The sequence below is a fragment of the Coregonus clupeaformis genome, chromosome 5, assembly GCF_020615455.1.
Source record: "Coregonus clupeaformis isolate EN_2021a chromosome 5, ASM2061545v1, whole genome shotgun sequence".
NCBI lineage: Eukaryota > Metazoa > Chordata > Actinopteri > Salmoniformes > Salmonidae > Coregonus > Coregonus clupeaformis.
The window spans coordinates 16,250,433-16,270,283 of record NC_059196.1 but is presented as its reverse complement, the minus strand read 5'-3'; the positions used below and the strand labels follow the sequence as shown (position 1 = coordinate 16,270,283).

The window sequence follows — 19,851 nt, the reverse complement described above, 5'->3', positions numbered from 1 at the left end:
ATAATACAAAATATGCCCATTGACGAGAAAGTTATTCTACTGTTATTCAAGAAATGTTGAATGTTGGAATTAACATTTGGAAGAACAGATGAAAGAGAGTTTGCCTTTGGTTTGAATTCAGCCATTGCTCTCCAATGCCCTCAGGATGGAAGATATTTACATTTAACCCAAATCAAACGTAAACATTTAACTTTTCTCCAGGCGAAAGGAATACATGGCAATCCTGATCAATAGGGCCTTTAGAGTTTTGAGAATGTCATCTAAACATTCATTCAACATTAGGAAAGTTGTTATAGATCAACATTGATAAGCGAAACTGTCACGACTTCCGCCGAGGCTGCCTCCCCTCCTTGTTCGGGCAGGCTTCGGCGCTCGTCGTCACCGACTTACTAACCACTGCCGCTCCTATATTCATCATTCCATTTGTCTTGTCTTGTCATTACACACACCTGGTTCTTATCCCCTCGTTAGTCCGTGTATAAGTGTTCCCTCTGCCCCCTTGTCCTTGTGGGTGATTGTTTAATTGTGAGAGTAGTGTAGCTCGGAGGAGCTACTCGTACCATTGTGTTGCCAGGGTAGATATTTCGCCTGTGCCTATGTATTGTTGGATATCCGTTACACTGTATTGCCAGGGATGAGAGTTTCCCCTGTGCCTGTTTCGTTTGTCGCTATTCCAGCGCATTTGTGTGTAAAGACGGAATAAACTCTATATTCGGTGATTACTCTCCTGCGCCTGACTCCTTCCATCACACTCATCACAAAAACACATTTTGTACCTTTTGAAAATATCAAGAAAGTCTGTCTGTCATTCACTTGTAAATCCTGAGCTATATATTTAAAATATAATATGTTACACTGAGACCCACAAAAAAATGGGTAATATCCAGCCAATTTAGAAAAGCCCCATATGCAGTGTCCTATCAGCATCTCATTGATAGCAGCGGAATAAGGCCACATTTATGGCATCTCAGGTAAAACGCTGTATGTCCATGGCCAGGCATAAAGCATGGCTGTGCTCTGACAGTTTCATAAAGTTAAAAGGTTTCTGCAGTGATCAACCGTGGCAGGCGCTTAAAATATATACTACAGATTGTCATTCCTGGCTGTAAAGACATTTATCAGGGTTAAGAAGGAGAGAGCAGGGAGACCAAGGATAAAAACACAGCCATAGCCAACCCTTTTAGAGCCATGGCCCAATGTGGAGGTTGACAATATGTAGTGCTTCATGCTATCTAAGTCTCCAATAGTTTTTTTTTATACCACATATCCCCCCCACAAAAGCTCACACTGCTTGTCTCAAGTGCAAATTCACTAATTGGGCGATCTCTAATACCAATCTCAATTTCTCTTAAGACAACAGAGCTAGTGCCTCTGTTACAAACCATTCCTCATAGGATTCGTTTGGAGGAGGGAGGTAGAAAAACACTAAGGGCGTAGTATATGGCGAGCAACACCTTGAGGATTATTGTGATTAAAATATGCTAATTAACGTTGCACCAATATATAAACATTGTTGATTACTCAAACTAACTGCAGAGTATTTAGCTAATCTAAATCCATCTGCAACAACCATTCAAACCCAGAAAGTCCATTAACATAAAATACAAATGTCACTGTTTAAGAGTATTAACTTAATTATTCAGAGTTATTGCAGCTCAAGATTAATTTTTAATTATTAGTTGTTTATGACTACTTTTTTTTTTTTTCCATCCGGCTCATATTGGATCGTGACAATATTTTCTTCCTTTTGGAAGAGCAGCTTTGCAGAGGAGGAAATACATAGCTTACTTCTCCAAGGAGTTTGGATGGGGCATGGATCAGTGAGTAGGCTCTGCCTCCCAATGGGTTGTTGAAGTATTGCATTTCAAATCAAATCAAATTTGATGCTTCGTAAACAACAGGTGTAGACTAACAGTAAATGCTTACTTACGGGTCCTTTCCAACAATGCAGAGTTAAGGATAAAGATAAAAACATTAAATAAAAAATAGAAATAGTGACACAAGGAATAAATACACAGTGAATAACAATAACAAGTAAAAATAACATGGCTATATACTGAGTATACCAAACATTAGAAACACCTTCCTAATATTGAGTTGCACCCCCTTTGCCTTTATGACAGCTTTGCACACTATTGGCATTCTCTCAACTAGCTTCATGAGGTAGTCACCTGGAATGCATTTCAATTAACAGGTGTGCCTTCTTAAAAGTTAATTTGTGGAATTTATTTCCTTCTTAATGCGTTTGAGCCAATCAGTTGTGTTGTGACAAGGTAGGGCGGGTATACAGAAGATAGCCCTATTTGGTAACAGACCAAGTCCATATTATGGCAAGAACAGCTCAAATAAGCAAAGAGAAACGACAGTCCATCATTACCTTAAGACATGGTCAGTCAATACGGAAGATTTCAAGAACTTTGATCGTTTCTTCAAGTGCAGTCACAAAAACCATAAAGCGCTATGATGAAACTGGCTCTCATGAGGACCGCCACAAGAATGGAAGACCCAGAGTTACCTCCACTGCAGAGGATAAGTTCATTAGAGTTACCAGCCTCAGAAATTGCAGCCCAAATAAATGCTTAACAGAGTTCAAGTCACAGACACATCTCAACATCAATTGTTCAGAGGGGACTGTGTGAATCAGGCCTTCATGGTCAAATTGCTGCAAAGAAACCACTGCTAAAGGACACCAATAAGAAGAAGAGACGTGCTTGTGCCAAGAAACACGAGCAATGGACATTAGACCGGTGGAGATGTGTCCTTTGGTCTGGAGTCCAAATTGGAGATTTTTGGTTCCAACCGCCATGTCTTTGTGAGACGTGGTGTGGGTGAACGGATGATCTCCGCATGTGTAATTCCCACCGTAAAGCATGGAGGAGGAGGTGCTGTGGTGTAGGGGTGCTTTGCTGGTGACACTGTCTGTGATTTATTTAGAATTCAAGGCACACTTAACCAGCATGGCTACCACATCATTCTGCAGCGATACGCCATCCCATCTGGTTTGGGCTTAGTGGGACTATCATTTGTTTTTCAACAGGACAATGACCCAACACACCTCCAGGCTGTGTAAGGGCTATTTTACCAAGAAGGAGAGTGATGCATCAGATTACCTGGCCTCCACAATCCCCCGACCTCAACCCAATTGAGACGGTTTGGGATGAGTCGGACCGCAGAGTGAAGGAAAAGCAGCCAACAAGTGCTCAGCATATGTGGGAACTCCTTCAAGACTGTTGGAAATGCCAAGAGTGTGCAAAGCTGTCATCAAGGCAAAGAGTGGCTATTTGAAGAATCTCAAATAGAAAATATATTTTGATTTGTTTAACACTTTTTTGTTACTACATGATTCCATATGTGTTATTTCATAGTTTTGGTGTAGAAAATAGTAAAAATAAAGAAAAACCATTGAATGAGTAGGTGTCCAAAATGTTGACTGGTACTGTATGTTCACTCCAATGCTTCCCAAAGTTGTGTCAAGTTGGTTGGATGTTTTTTGGGTTGTGGACCATTCTTGATACACACAGGAAACCCAGCAACGTTGCAGTTCTTGACACAAACCAGTGTTCCTGGCACCTACTACCATACCCCCGTTCAAAGGCACTTGGATCTTTTGTCTTGCCCATTCACCCTCTGGATGGCACACATACACAATCCATGTCTCAGTTGTCTCAAGGCTTAAAAGTCATTCTTTAACCTGTCTCTTCCCATTCATCTACACTGATTGAAGTGGATTTAACAGGTGACATTTCACGTGGATTCACCTGGTCAGTCTGTCATGGAAAGGTGTTCCTAATGTTTTATACCCTCAGTGTATACAGGGAGTACCAGTACCAAGTCGATGTGCAGGGGTATGAGGTAATTGAGCACCGGAGGCTGCTGAGTGAATGAAATGGCATCAAACACATTGAAACCATGTGTTTGATGTATTTTATACCATTCCACATAATCCGCTCTAGCCATTACTACCAGCCCATCCTCCCCAATTAAGAGCCAGCAACCGCCTATGTAATTGAGGTAGTGATGTACATATAGGTAGGGTTAAAGTGACTAGGCAACAGGATAGATAATAGACAGCAGCGTATGTGGTGTGTGTGAATGTGTGTGTGTTGTCAGTATGCATGTGTGCATATGTTATATGTGTGTGGACGTATGTAGTGTGTGTATGTGTGTGTGTGTTGGGGTGTCAGTGTAAGTATGTGTGAGTAGAGTCCAGTGTGTGTGCATAGAGTCAGTGCAAGAGAGATCGTGCAAAAAAAGGTCAATGCAGGTCGTCCGGGGAGCCATTTGATTAGCTATTTAGCAGTCTTGTTTAGCAGTCTTATGGCTTGGGGGTAGAAGCTGTTCAGGATCCTGTTGGTTCCAGACTGGTACCGGTTGCTGTGCGGTAGCAGAGTGAACAGTCTATGGCTTGTGTGTCTGGAGTCTTTGACAGTTTTTGACACCGCCTGGTATAGAGGTCCTGGATGGCAGGGTGCTCAGTGATGTACTGGGCCGTACTTACTACCCTGTGTAGCCAATTGCGGTCAAAGTGGCAGCTGTGTTGTTGCTTACCCTCACCGCCTGGGGAGGGGTCTATGGTGTTGAATGCTAAGCTGTAGTCAAAGAACAGCATTCTTACAAAGGTATTCCTTTTGTCCAGGTGGGTGAGGGCAGTGTGGAGTGCAATAGAGATTGCATCATCTGTGGATGTGTTGGAGCGGTAGGGTCCAGGGTGTCTGCGGTGATGGTGTTGATGTGAGCCATGTCCAGCCTTTCAAAGTATTTCATGGCTATAGATATGAGTGCTACGGGGCGATAGTCATTAAGGCAGGTTACCTTGGTTTTCTTGGGCACAGTGACTATAGTGGTCTGTTTGACACAAGTTGGTATTACAGACCAGGTCAGGGATAGGTTGAAAATGTCAGTGAAGACACTTATCAGCTGTACAAAATGATATACACTGAGTGTACAAACCATTAGGAACACCTGCTCTTTCCATGACATAGACTGACCAGGTGAAAGCGATGATCCCTTATTGATGTCATTTGTTAAATCCACTTCAATCAGTGTAGATGAAGGGGAGGAGACAGGTTAAAGAAGGATTTTTAAGCCTTCAGACACAACTGTGGAAAGCATTGAAGTCAACATGGGCCAGCGTCCCTGTGGAACGCTTTCGACACCTTGTAGCGTCCATGTCCTGATGAATTGAGAAAAAAGTACAACTCAATATTAGGAAGGTGTTCCTAATGTTTGTCATACTCGGTGTATATTACCAATAAGATCATCTGTATTAAAAAAAAAGTATTAAAATGACTAAGTCAATGAACACAACTACAGTTAGAATGTATTAACAATATTTATTCACTACAACTTCCAGTGTTAATGTCATATTTCATATCAATCAAACTGTTAAGTACAATATATATTTTACATATTTACAATGTTTACTATTGGCAATATAATATATTATCTATATACACACAACCTGATTAACTTATGGCCCCAGCAGACAATGCACCATCACTTGTCTGGGTTTTGTGGTTATCCCTCCTCTCCATTTCTAGTTCAAGCAGTTGTGTTTTGGGCCAGGCTCATTAAGTGACAAATCCTAACTTTTAAATATAATTTTCACTTTGTCTCCCATTGACATCAATGCATGACTAAGTAAAATGTAAGTGGAAGTTAGGATTTGCCCCAAGAGATGTCTAACATATAATGTTCACTTCGTCTCCCATTGACATCAATGCATGACTAAGTAAAATTTAAGTGGAAGTTAGGATTTGCCCCAAGAGATCTCTAACAGAGGAAACAGATACCCTCACCTTATCTGACCTGAACCTGTGGTTCTTTAATAATAGTTAAAGAGTTAAAGAGCAGTTGAGTGTCTGTCTGTGACCAGACACAACAAGCTAGTGTACAACCCCAGGGTTATCAGCAGAGTACATGCAAAGTGCCTTCAGAAAGTATTCACACACCTTTACTTTTTCCACATTTTGTTGCCTTACAGACTGAATTTTAAATGGATTACATTTAGATTTGTTTGGTCACTGGCCTACACACAATACCCCATAAAGTGGAATTATGTTTTTCGAAGTCAAAAAAATAATAATTACAACTGAAAGGCTGAAATGTCTTGAAATAAGTATTCAACCTCTTTGTTATGGCAAGCCTACATAAATTCAGAAGTAAAACTTTGCTCAACAAGTCACATAATAAGTTGCATGGACTCACTCTGTGTGCAATAATAGTGTTTAGCATGATTTTTTGAATGGCTACCTCATCTCATTACCCCACACATACAATTATCTGTTAGGTCCCTCTGTCGAGCAGTGAATTTCAAACACAGAGACCAGGGAGGTTTTCCAATGCTTCGCAAAGAAAGGCACCCATTGGTAGATGGGTAAAAAAAAGCAGACATTGAATATCCCTTTGAGTATGGTGAAGTTATTAATTACACTTTGTCTGGTGTATCAATACACCTCAGTCACTACAAAGATACAGGTGTCCTTCCTAACTGAGGAAAGATCAACAACATTGTAGTTACTCCACAATACTAACCTAATTGGCAGGAGTGAAAAAGGAAGCCTGTACAGAATGCAAATATTCCAAACATACATCCTGCTTGCAACAAAGCACTAAAGTAATACTGCAATGTGGCAAAGCAATTAACTTTTTGTCCTGAATACAAAGTGTTATGTTTGGGGCAAATCCAACACAACACATTACTGAGTACCACTCCTCATATTTTCAAGCATAGTGGTGGTTGCATCATGTTATGGGTATGCTTGTTTTTCAGGACAAAAAAAATAAATAGAATGCACAGGCAAAATCCTAGAGGAAAACCTGGTTCAGTCTGCTTTCCACTAGACACTGAGAAATGAATTCACCTTTCAGCAGAACAATTACCTAAAATAGGCTAAAAATCTACACTGGAGTTTCTTACCAAGAAGACAGTGAATGTTCCTGAGTGGCCGAGTTACAGTTCTGACTTAAATCAGCTTGAAAATCTATGGCAAGACTTGAAAATGGCTGTCTAGCAATGATCAACAACCAACTTGACAGAGCTTGAATAATTTAAAAAAGAATAATGGGCAAATATTGTACAATCCAGGTGTGCAAAGCTCTTGGAGACATACCTAGAAAGACTGACAGCTGTAATCACTGCCAAAGGTGATTGGAACATGTATTAACTCAGGGGTGTGAATACTTATGTAAATGAGATATTTCTGTATTTCATTTTCAATAAATTCAGGCTGTAACACAACAAAATGTGGAATAAGTCAAGGAGTATGCATACTTTCTGAAGGCACTGTACATAAAACAGTACATACATAAATCACATGGATGTACTCTGACGTTGAAACAAGTCCCTGAACACCAAACATACGCAAAGAATACTCTCAAAAGTTGTGAATATTACCTGATCAGACTGAACAGTGTTTTAGTCATGGCCGCTTTCAGAGATAAAATTAAGCAATTTGCTTTTAATTATTAAGTTACTAATATAATCTTGGTTCCCTGACAGAGGGAATGAGACATGACACATAAGCCAATGAGCAGGGACCTCAGCCAATCAGCTGAGTGAGCGACAGAAAAGGAACAGTTTGATAAATGTCTATCTTGTACATCAACAGGTCCTCCTAATGTGGTTCACCTGGTAGGTCTTTATTGCTTCAGGACAGAAAGTTCTGCTCACCATCCATAATGGTTTACTTGAGGAGGTTTAATTGAATACGTCTAATGGATTCTTACTGGAGCATATTTCAATTAAATTCAATAACACTTAACTTGAGCACATTGAATGGCCGAATTCATACTGTAGAGACCACAGCTATCATTAGGTACAGTATATGTAGAGACCGAATGAGAAAGATCCTGACACCAAATACAGGAGACACGTTTTCTCAGGAGTGAAGTGTTTTTTTTGGTTACCCTTAAACAAATTGTAACATTTTCTTAATGTAATATCACACAATATCAAAACAATTTGTCTTTCAAGTGAAATATTAAGTTGAATATTAATGACTTTCAATGCAAAGAGCAGGATAGATAATATTGTACAATTCATATAAAAACATAAATCAGCAGTTAGTTTAAGGTCTAAAAACGGTCTAAAAAATATGGCCCCCAAAACATTCTGATTCCTACCTCAATAGCAAGACTACAACACTGCTGGAACAAACCTAGATATTTAATTACAGGTGGTATTAATTTCATTTTCAACCATCATTGGGGATACTTAAGTAACTTTTTAATGCTGGAATTTGTAGCTGTGAAAAAATCCAAGTGCCCTGGAAAACAATCGATAGAGTATACATTTGTTAATACATCAACAGATGCAGACAATCATTTTAGTATACGGGGGTTTCTGTGATACTTTGCCATTTTGTATAAATTGCACAGCCCAAACTTGCAGCTGCACCCACAGAGGACACCTAGTTGTACAAATTAGACATCCCTTCTTTACAAACACAAAACAACAGTCTACAAAACCCAGTTTAGTGTCTGTTAACAGAAATGAATAGACCTCTTAAATTAAGACATACGAGTTGTAAAATATGCATCCATTAGAAACAGAAGTATTTTTCTTAAATTCACAACCCAGCCTACCAGTAGTTACAATATTTACAGTAGGTACAAAAAAGTAATTGTTAGCATTCTCAAGGGAAATCCCCTTTAAATATATTTTTTCTTAGAAAGGATTTATGAAATAAGATGTTTTCTATGTTTTCTTGTCAAAGCAGCACTGATGTGAGATTGGATTTTGTTAGAATAAATCAGCAGTATGTATACAATATCACTGACTTCCATAAACACTGTCAGTATGTCTCAAACTGCAGATTCAAGTTTCAGGGAAAGGTTTTTTAACGTAATGGAATCTTGAGGTAAGACCGTAGTTATCGATACTGGACCTAATCAATGTAAATGCTGAATCCTTACAAGTTTCACTGTAGAGGTAAGGGGATGCGTAAGTAAGACCGTTCTATAATAAGACATTTCTTCAGAGGAGTTGGTGATTAAAAGTGTGCTACCGTGCAAAAACGAATAAACATGTTGAAGTTGGAGCTAATGAACAGAATCAGAAAACCCCTGTCCAGTCACGGGACCAGCCTACTGTGTTGTGCCATTCTGTTGTCTTTGCCATTTGGTAATTCACCAGAAATCCCTTCCATAACTCTCTGCTCTTCTAAGGCCATTTCCACCACCATGGCTCTGTTCATGTAAGACCACTGCAGTGAATCAAAGAACATCTCTGTCATTTTTTAAAGATAAGAAACAATTATTATCACCGCAAAAGCTGAGTGATATGAAATACTAGCAAGAATCTGGTTGTTTGTTTTCAATGGAATATACAGTACATGCACATTCGGATGGTTCTCCATGGGACTTGCAGGGTTTGGAGTGTCTAGATGTGGTTAAAACACAGATATTAAACGGTTAATGCTCACTGTCATGATGAGTCCAAAACCCACAGTCACAATCACCTGAAACGTCAGATGATTATGTGTGACTTTTGTGTATAATCCCAGTGGTTACAGCCATTTAATGCAAGGAACCAGTGAGAGAAAACCACACCCAAGAAGAGATACAAAACAAACCAAAAGGAATAGAACACCTGGCACTGTTTTTAAACGAGGTCCTGTACTTGGAGACGTTGGCATTAGATGAAGTCGGTATTGTAAAATCCTGTTTATGAGTTAAAAAGGGAGAAACAGAGAGAGAGAAACAGAGAAGAAGTGGTGAGGCAGGCTGGTTCAGCCCAGTAACAGTTTACTTTAGACCAGAGAGCCTGCTCTGCTCTGGGCTGGTGCCAAGACGGGCACGGCGCCCATGCGCTCCAGCGTGGCCTGGCTTACGGCGTACGAGTGCGTGTACCCGCCGTGCGATGCCACCGTCACAGGCTTCAGGCTCACCGAGCCATTGCTGCGCACCATGGTGGGCGGGGAGGGGGCGGAGTTGGTAGTGACTACCAGAGTCTTGGGCGGGGGGAGGGTGTGGCTACCATTGGAGTAGGCCTGGCGGGCCAGTGGGGCGGAGCCCGGCGGCGCCAGCGTCCCGTGTCCTGTGTGAGCTGCATGTACCCCCTTTTGACCTGTGTGTCCTGCCTGCCCCGTAGAGAACGTCTGGCGCGTGTCGCCGTTGTAGCGGGTGTAGGAGTTGGTGTCGTAGTTGGGCTTGGGGTTGTGCCAGTAGCGGCTGTTGTAGGTGTTGGTGGACGTCAGGGTGTCGTTCTCTGAGGATGAGGCGTCGGCGTGAAACGCTTTCACTGACGACGACCTCTTAGGGGGCAGGTCGTCCTCCCTGTCAAGCACAAAGGGCACGGGAGGTCACTATAGGGACTACAGAAATTACAGGAGGTTAAAAGTCACTGTTAACAGGTTTCCATATCCATCCCAATCTCTTAAGTAATATGTCACTCTTGAACGTATTTCCATCAACATCATATGTGACATATGTATTTGGTGCTTTTACGTTAACAAGTGTGTTGCAACATCTTAATACTCAATTAGGTTTCTCTTCCAATTCTAACTGTTTAGTCAATGCCCTATGATGTAATCTGCAGCTTAAATTCCACTGGGTTTTCTTCTTCTTCATGTTTGACTGAGCTGTTAATGAAAACGCTAGTCGGAAATGTACTCATAATTGCAAATAGTGGGATTGTTTCTTTCAAACAGTTTTTTAAAGTTTATAAACTTTTAAATAGGCAAATCTATTTGTAACCCCAGTCTGAGCAGTCAGTGTTCCTTACTGTGAATGTTTATTGGAAAAATGTTGTGTTTGATCTCCACTAATTAGATATTACACTGTTTTGAACACTCTCTTTTCGCAGATGAAAATTAGTGGACCTGATAGCGATGGAGATGTCTCTGTTATAAAAAGGGATTTAAGTGAGACAGTCAATTAAATGAGCATGCAATATGCATGACTTATTATATTTAGGACATAGAAATGAATAGTTAAACAGCTATGGGGCACCTTTTGGCAAACCTATATTAGCCAGAGAGATAATATTTACTTCTGGCTTCAGATGAGCCACAGTGGCCTGTTGTGTTTGATGATCAACAACCACAACTGATGTTCACTTGTATTATAAATCCAATATTGGTATCATCTAGTCGGAATAGTGCTTGCAATGATTGGGAAGGCCTAAATGACAAAACAAGGACAAGTGGTTCCAACTGGAATGACAAAAAAAACGGTTTAGGAGGTTTCTCAAACCATTCTTAAAAAATGTATCACTCTAAGAGGAGTGACATTCACTTCCACAGCTTGGTCCTGATAAATGGTGTTAGAGAACATGTTAAATGTCAGTGGTATAAGTGCAGAGGCACCACATTGAGACCACATTTAAATTCAGGGACATTATCAACACCCAAATGAGGCAGATGTTATCCCACTAGCTCAGAGCTGAAACATTCCAGCAATGATTTATCTTCAAATGTATTTATAAAGTAATATAGGGGAAGAATAGCATGCCATTTAAACAAGCGACAGAGAATTCACAGTGTTTGAAATAACAAATTGGGGTGTGATGAAGACAAGTTGGAGAGTTTGAAGTTTGAACACCTCAGCAAATGGATAAAACTGACTTCAAAAGGGTAATTTCAAGGATACAGTATATCTCCGTTTTCAACACGTATCTACTACATATTCTATGTAGCCTATCAAATGCACGGCACCAGAACAGTTATGGTGAGTCCAGAGTCTAATGTTTAGACTAGTGTGTTGCTATAGATGGACAGAGATGGAAGAAAGCAGGAAGCCAATGAAAGACCCACCTGATCTCGTTGGGTATCTCCTCCTCCTCGTATTTGTTCTTGTTCTTCCAGTAGAAGAGTGTAACCAGCACCAGTAGAGAGCAGATGATGACAGCCAGCACGCCCGTGGCGATGGTGCCAGCTATGAGACCCACACTCTGGGGCTGGGCTGAAGGACCAGGGGAGAAAGAGAGAGAGAGACTAAGTCATGTTCATTAAGTACAAAACAGAAGAAAATGGACTGAAACCGGGATGAACTTCTCCAATATGAAAGACTTGTTTTCCATTACAAAACGTTTTGCTACGGTGTGCCCTAATGAACGGGACCCAAATCACACACGACCGGTCATGCCTCTACAACAACTACTTTCAATACTGCTAGCTCCTGAACCTCAGCACAAACACCTAGAGTGAGGGAAAAAAGTATTTGATCCCCTGATGATTTTGTACGTCTGCCCACTGACAAAGAAATTATCAGTCTATAATTTTAATGGTAGGTTTATTTGAACAGTGAGAGACAACAAAGAAATCCAGAAAAATGCATGTCAAAAATGTTATAAATTGATTTGCATTTTAATGAGGGAAATAAGTATTTGACCCCATCTCAATCAGAAAGATTTCTGGCTCCCAGGTGTATTTTATACAGGTAACGAGCTGAGATTAGAGCACACTCTTAAAGGAAGTGCTCCTAATCTCAGTTTGTTACCAAATGGAAGAAACACAAAATAACTGTCAATCTCCCTCGGCCTGGGGCTCCATGCAAGATCTCACCTCGTGGAGTTGCAATGATCATGAGAATGGTAAGGAATCAGCCCCGAACAACACGGGAGGATCTTGTCAATGATCTCAAGGCAGCTGGGACCATAGTCACCAAGAAAACAATTGGTAACACACTACGCCGTGAAGTACTGAAATCCTGCAGCGCCCGCAAGGTCCCCCGCTCAAGAAAGCACATATACAGGGCCGTCTGAAGTTTGCCAATGAACATCTGAATGATTCAGAGGATAACTGGGTGAAAGTGTTGTTGTCAGATGAGACCGAAATCGAGCTCTTTGGCATCAACTGAATTCGCCGTGTTTGGAGGAGGAGGAATACTGCCTATGACCCCAAGAACACCATCCCCACCGTCAAACATGGAGGTGGAAACATTATGCTTTGGGGATGTTTTTCTGTTAAGGGGAGAGGACAACTTCACCGCATCAAAGGGACGATGGACGGGGCCATGTACACGTCAAATCTTGGGTGAGAACCTCCTTCCCTCAGCCAGGACATTGAAAATGGGTCGTGGATGGGTATTCCAGCATGACAATGACCCAAAATACACGGCCAAGGCAACAAAGGAGTGGCTCAAGAAGAAGCACATTAAGGTCCTGGAGTGGCCTAGCCAGTCTCCAGACCTTGCTCCCATAGAAAATCTGGGAGCTGAAGGTTCGAGTTGCCAAACGTCAGCCTCGAAACCTTAATGACTTGGAGAAGATCTGCAAAGAGGAGTGGAACAAAATCCCTCCTAAAATGTGTGCAAACCTGGTGGCCAACTACAAGAAACGTCTGACATCTGTGATTGCCAACAAGGGTTTTGCCAACAAGTACTAAGTCATGTTTTGCAGAGGGGTCAAATACTTATTTCCCTCATTAAAATGCAAATCAATTTATAACATTTTTGACATGCGTTTTTCTGGATTTTTTTTGTTGTTATTCTGTCTCTCACTGTTCAAATAAACCTACCATTAAAATGATAGACTGATCATGTCTTTGTCAGTGGGCAAACGTACAAAATCAGCAGGGGATCAAATACTTTTTTCCCTCACTGTATTCATCCGTGGCATGAAGCCACTCTAGTAAGGCCTGTATTATGATATGAATAAAACATTGAGGAGCTTTGGTTGAACGCCAACAACATGCCCCGTGGTTCTCCAGGACGTAATGATGTACTCACTTTTAAAAACCACAACAAATACGTGTATTAATACTAGTCATTTCCACTATAAGGTCAGTCTGTTGTCCTACAGCTCAGAGAGAGTAGTACAGTGGCAGGTGTTTAATCATACATGCTGAAACATACGCTGGGAGAATGATGCTGTCATTGTTTACAGCTGAACAGATGGCTGAGTGGCAATAAAGATTTTATAGGATCACTCTCCTGATCTAACAGTGGGTCCCTTCCCTGACAAACAGACAGCCCCCGAGCCTCTGTCAGAGAACTCACCACAGCCACAGCCACCCTGCCAGTGACAACCGGTGACATGCCATTTACTCCATGACAACAGTCACAAACCCCAAACAAGCCACTCACTAAAGTTGTCAGGGTCAGGCGAGTGCAGTAGCAGCATACTAACTCCGCTGACAGTGTTACTACCCACTGCCAGGGGTGGAATTGGGAGAGGGGGAGCGTGGGAACAAAGTTCTCCTAGAGTAGCTGAAGGCTGGGACTAAAAACAAACAAAAGAGAACTAATATAAAATATACTGTCCGTGAAATTGTTGTAGTATGTATAAGCTGGAAGTACAGTGGGGAAAAAAAGTATTTAGTCAGCCACCAATTGTGCAAGTTCTCCCACTTAAAAACTACCCCACTGGGGCGGCAGGTAGCTTAGTGGTTAAGAGCGTTGTGCCAGTAACCGAAAGGTCGCTGGTTCTAATCCCCGAGCCGACTAGGTGAAAAATCTGTCGATGTGCCCTTGAGCAAGACACTTAACCCTAATTGCTCATGTAAGTCGCTCTGGATAAGAGCGACTGCTAAATGACTAAAAATGTAAAAATGTAAAAAGATGAGAGAGGCCTGTAATTTTCATCATAGGTACACGTCAACTATGACAGAGAAAAAAAATCCAGAAAATCACATTGTAGGATTTTTTATGAATTTATTTGCAAATTATGGTGGAAAATAAGTATTTGGTCAATAACAAAAGTTTCTCAATACTTTGTTATATACCCTTTGTTGGCAATGACACAGGTCAAACGTTTTCTGTAAGTCTTCACAAGGTTTTCACACACTGTTGCTGGTATTTTGGCCCATTCCTCCATGCAGATCTCCTCTAGAGCAGTGATGTTTTGGGGCTGTCGCTGGGCAACACAGACTTTCAACTCCCTCCAAAGATTTTCTATGGGGTTGAGATCTGGAGACTGCTAGGCCACTCCAGGACCTTGAAATGCTTCTTACGAAGCCACTCCTTCGTTGCCCGGGCGGTGTGTTTGGGATCATTGTCATGCTGAAAGACCCAGCCACGTTTCATCTTCAATGCCCTTGCTGATGGAAGGAGGTTTTCACTCAAAATCTCACGATACATGGCCCCATTCATTCTTTCCTTTACACGGATCAGTCGTCCTGGTCCCTTTGCAGAAAAACAGCCCCAAAGCATGATGTTTCCACCCCCATGCTTCACAGTTGGTATGGTGTTCTTTGGATGCAACTCAGCATTCTTTGTCCTCCAAACATGAGGAGTTGAGTTTTTACCAAAAAGTAATTTTTTGGTTTCATCTGACCATATGACATTCTCCCAATCCTCTTCTGGATCATCCAAATGCACTCTAGCAAACTTCAGACGGGCCTGGACATGTACTGGCTTAAGCAGGGGGACACGTCTGGCACTGCAGGATTTGAGTCCCTGGCGGCGTAGTGTGTTACTGATGGTAGGCTTTGTTACTTTGGTCCCAGCTCTCTGCAGGTCATTCACTAGGTCCCCCCGTGTGGTTCTGGGATTTTTGCTCACTGTTCTTGTGATCATTTTGACCCCACGGGGTGAGATCTTGCGTGGAGCCCCAGATTGAGGGAGATTATCAGTGGTCTTGTATGTCTTCCATTTCCTAATAATTGCTCCCACAGTTGATTTCTTCAAACCAAGCTGCTTACCTATTGCAGATTCAGTCTTCCCAGCCTGGTGCAGGTCTACAATTTTGTTTCTGGTGTCCTTTGACAGCTCTTTGGTCTTGGCCATAGTGGAGTTTGAAGTGTGACTGTTTGAGGTTGTGGACAGGTGTCTTTTATACTGATAACAAGTTCAAACAGGTGCCATTAATACAGGTAACGAGTGGAGGACAGAGGAGCCTCTTAAAGAAGAAGTTACAGGTCTGTGAGAGGCAGAAATCTTGCTTGTTTGTAGGTGACCAAATACTTATTTTCCACCATAAAATAAATTCATTAAAAATCCTACAATGTGATTTTCTGGAATTTTTCTCCTCAATTTGTCTGTCATAGTTGACGTGTACCTATGATGAAAATTACAGGCATCTCACATCTTTTTAAGTGGGAGAACTTGCACAATTGGTGGCTGACTAAATACTTTTTTTCCCCACTGTAGAAGCCAAATTATTGTTGTCCATTAGTTTATTCCAATTACAGGAGGGTTGATAGGCTTAGGGGAAAATAATAAAGAAGGAAAGTATATAAAAAAAAATCTATATTTAAAATAATATATATAATTACAAAAAATATATATTGGGTATTGGAAAGGATGCAGACAATTACATTGATAGAAGCCACAGTCTATCTGCAATATTAAAGCTGATCTACCCCTTAAAATAAAATAAAAATATCATGGAGGAATATTTCCAGAGTGAAATCATTTTTAACATTAAAATGTGTATTCAAAGGATGTAACTTTTTTTTAAGTTTTTTTATTTTTATTCCCGAGTGGTACTGCACAAAGCCGTGCTTATGTCATCATTATGTTGGGTACTTACGTGCCACAACCTGCAGGTTGAGTAGACAGGTGCTCTTGCCGATGGCGTTGGAGGCTGTACACTGGTACAGACCAGATGTACTGGTGCTGATGTTCCTCAGTGTTACGGTCCCTTGCATCTGGTCTGGGGTTTAAACACAAACCATGCCAGTCTGGGGTTAAAACATCACTGGGGAACACCATCAACAATCCCAGAACAAATAGACAAAACACAAAAACATCTTATTAAAATGCATTGGCATTAAATATGCATGAAATTCCTTTTGGACTAATGATTCATGTAACCATTTGCTTGTAATGTGTTCCAATACATTCATACATTACTTACATAATTGAAATAACCAAAATAATTTCAAATCATTTAGGCAGTTGAAATAATTGTTGAGCACAGCTTATTTAGCTTATGCAGATATGTTATTTCAAGTAACAGCATTATTCAACTTACTTTAGGATATGGTACATTAACTGGGACTACTGGCAAAAACCCAATAGAGGGCACCAAATCACTTACCGTAAAACGGCTGGTGTATATTTTGTATATTATACAGCACCTTGCTGATATAAACCCAGTTACAGTGCCATTGTTCATATGTCTGATACTTTATGGAGTATTACGTTATATTACACTACTGCCTTTAAGAAAAGGCTACCATAGGAGCTTGGAACAATCCACATAAGCACTACATCCAGATTACTGGCCTAGATATCACCACTACCCTCTTCTCTGCAACATGGGCTGTTTTGCAGACAGATATCATGGTGGCAGTATTGGTACAGTTGATGTCTACTGTGTTAAACAACACAGACCGGCAGGAGGAGGAGTAATGAAGGAAACCTAAGCCGATTGGTTCTTGTGGAGGGTAGCCTTGTGTTGAAGCGAGCAGTAGTGTAGTACGGTGAGAATCACACTGTGCTGTGATGACACAGCTGGAGAGAGAGAGGAGAGGCCACTGCACGGCTCACACACACACACACAAATAAAACTGGGTCCGTATTCAAAAAACGTCACAGAGTAGGAGTGCTGATCTAGGATCAGTTTACCTTGTAGATCATAATTACTCAAATGACAGGAACTGGTGACCAGCTCCTACTGTGAGATGCTTTGTGAATGCAGGCCCTGAACTGGACCAGGGTGGGTGGTGGCACCCTGAGGGGCAGAGTTGGGGGTGGGCGGGCTGAGCCACGTGAAGATACTCGTTGATTTACCAGCGAAGGTGGGGCAAAAGGGCACGCCCACGGCCAGGGGTTTAATACCTTGCATGGCGGTGTGGGGCAGCTTGGGCAGCGACTCCAACTTCTCCCAGGCGTAGGTGGGCGTGGGGATCCCCTCCTCGCTGCTGCACATCAGCATGATGTCAGCGCCCACGTCCAGCGTTCCCTGGATACGGCATGCGGGCACCGAGGGGGGCACTGGAGAGGAAGGAGGGAGAGAGAGAGAGGGGTATAGTTAGTACCTTAGCGATCAGCACAGACAGATCCTAGCCTCCTGAAGAGGCATTGGGGTTACATTTTACGTTACATTTGAGTCATTTAACAGATGCTCTTATCCAAAGCAGGTCTTGTTTTTATAGTATACACATACAGAACTGTGGTGTCCCAGCATGCTATAAGAGCCATATTTAAAACCAGCTTAGGACACTCATTTGTCAAAATAAAAGCTCATGTCATACAATAGAATTCTTACAATATGCAATGCGTTTACACTTTCTCGTTTTAATGCATCCATTTGTATCACAGTAGGCTATGCACAGTAGCCTGGTCAGTAGTCAAGTTATAGTGGCCAGGCTATATGTGTATAGTATACAACTTCATTGTAATTCTAATGCAGCAGTGTGTGTTTTACCCAGCACGGTGAGGCCGATGACCCCGATGTTGCGCCCCCCTCTGTCGGGGAGGTTGTTGACCAGGCACTGGTAGGTCCCCGTGTCTGACAGCTGGGTGTTGTTGATGAAGATAGAAGCACTTGTGCTGGGCATGGTGGCCACGAAACCCACCCGGCCATTTAAGTGGTTGGCTAGACTGAACACTTGGCCACCTTGGTAGATGATCACCTGAGATGAGAAAGACAAAGGCAGAGATTCACTAACACCATTTATATGGAATATCATTAGTTTGACCTAACGAAGTTCCTATGGATCGAATTAGGAACATACAATCTGCCGGCCTTTCTGTTATATTTCTAGGATGTGCGAATGACCACTTATATTTCTATGGAACATCAGACATTTTCTGTCACTGTACATCCAGGTGTGAGTTTATGAAACTGTGGCCAACTCTATCCATCCTGGGTCAGCAGGGAAAAGTGCATTACCTAGATGTCAATTGATGCAGAGCTTTATATTGAGATACAAACATAATGCTCTGAATTGTTGGATCTGGAGGAAATAAAGGGTATGACGGTATCTTAAATCTGACACTCGTCGGATGTGGCAGGGCTTGCAAACTATTACGGACTACAAAGACAAACCCAGCCGCGAGCTGCCCAATGACACGAGCCTACCAGACGAGCTAAATGCCATTTATGCTCGCTTCGAGGCAAGCAACACTGAAGCATGCATGAGAGCACCACCTGTTCCGGACAACTGTGTGATCACGCTCTCCGTAGCCGATGTGAGCAAGACCTTTAAACAGGTCAACATTCACAAAGCCGCGGGGCCAGACGGATTACCAGGACGTGTACTCAAAACATGCGCGGACCAACTGGCAAGTGTCTTCACTGACATTTTCAACCTCTCCCTGACCGAGTCTGTAATACCAACATGTTTCAAGCAGACCACCATAGTCCCTGTGCCCAAGAAAGTGAAGGTAACCTGCCTAATTGATTACCGGCCCGTAGCACTCACGTCGGTAGCCATGAAGTGCTTTGAAAGGCTGGTCATGGCTCACATCAACACCATCGTCCCGGAAACACTAGATCCACTCCAATTCCCAACAGATCCACAGTTGACGCAATCTCAATCGCACACCACACTGCCCTTTCCCACCTGGACAAAAGGAACACCCATGTGAGAATGCTATTCATTGACTACAGGGTTCAACACCATAGTGCCCACAAGGCTCATCACTAAGCTAAGGACACTGAGACTAAACACCTCCCTCTGCAACTGGATCCTGGACTTCCTGACGTGCCGCCCCCAGGTGGTAAGGGTAGGCAACAACACATCTGCCACGCTGATCCTCAACACTGGGGCCCCTCAGGGGTGCGTGCTTAGTCCCCTCCTGTACTCCCTGTTCACCCACGACTGCGTGGCCAAACATGACTCCAACACCATCATTAAGTTTGCTGACGACGCAACAGTGGTAGGTCTGATCCCCGACAACAATAAGACAGCCTATAGGGAGGAGGTCAGAGACCTGGCAGTGTAGTGCCAGGACAACAACCTCTCCCTCAATGTGAGCAAGACAAAGGAGCTGATCGTGGACTACAGGAAAAGGCGG

General features: G+C 42.2%; 1 protein-coding gene across 2 annotated transcripts in view; it reads right to left on the bottom strand.

Moving 5' to 3' along the window:
• Positions 1-7,220: 7,220 nt before the first annotated feature.
• LOC121563499 (immunoglobulin superfamily member 11-like) overlaps positions 7,221-19,851 on the bottom strand; it is a 93,980-nt gene continuing 81,349 nt past the window's right edge. For both annotated transcript variants that reach the window (XM_041875411.1, XM_041875414.1), the window contains 5 exons: positions 18,257-18,464; positions 17,668-17,823; positions 16,415-16,537; positions 11,757-11,904; positions 7,221-10,278 (listed from right to left, as the gene is read on the bottom strand). In XM_041875411.1, coding sequence (XP_041731345.1) covers positions 9,753-10,278; positions 11,757-11,904; positions 16,415-16,537; positions 17,668-17,823; positions 18,257-18,464 — 1,161 coding nt within the window. In that variant the 3' untranslated portion in view covers positions 7,221-9,752. The remainder of the gene's footprint in view (positions 10,279-11,756; positions 11,905-16,414; positions 16,538-17,667; positions 17,824-18,256; positions 18,465-19,851) is intronic.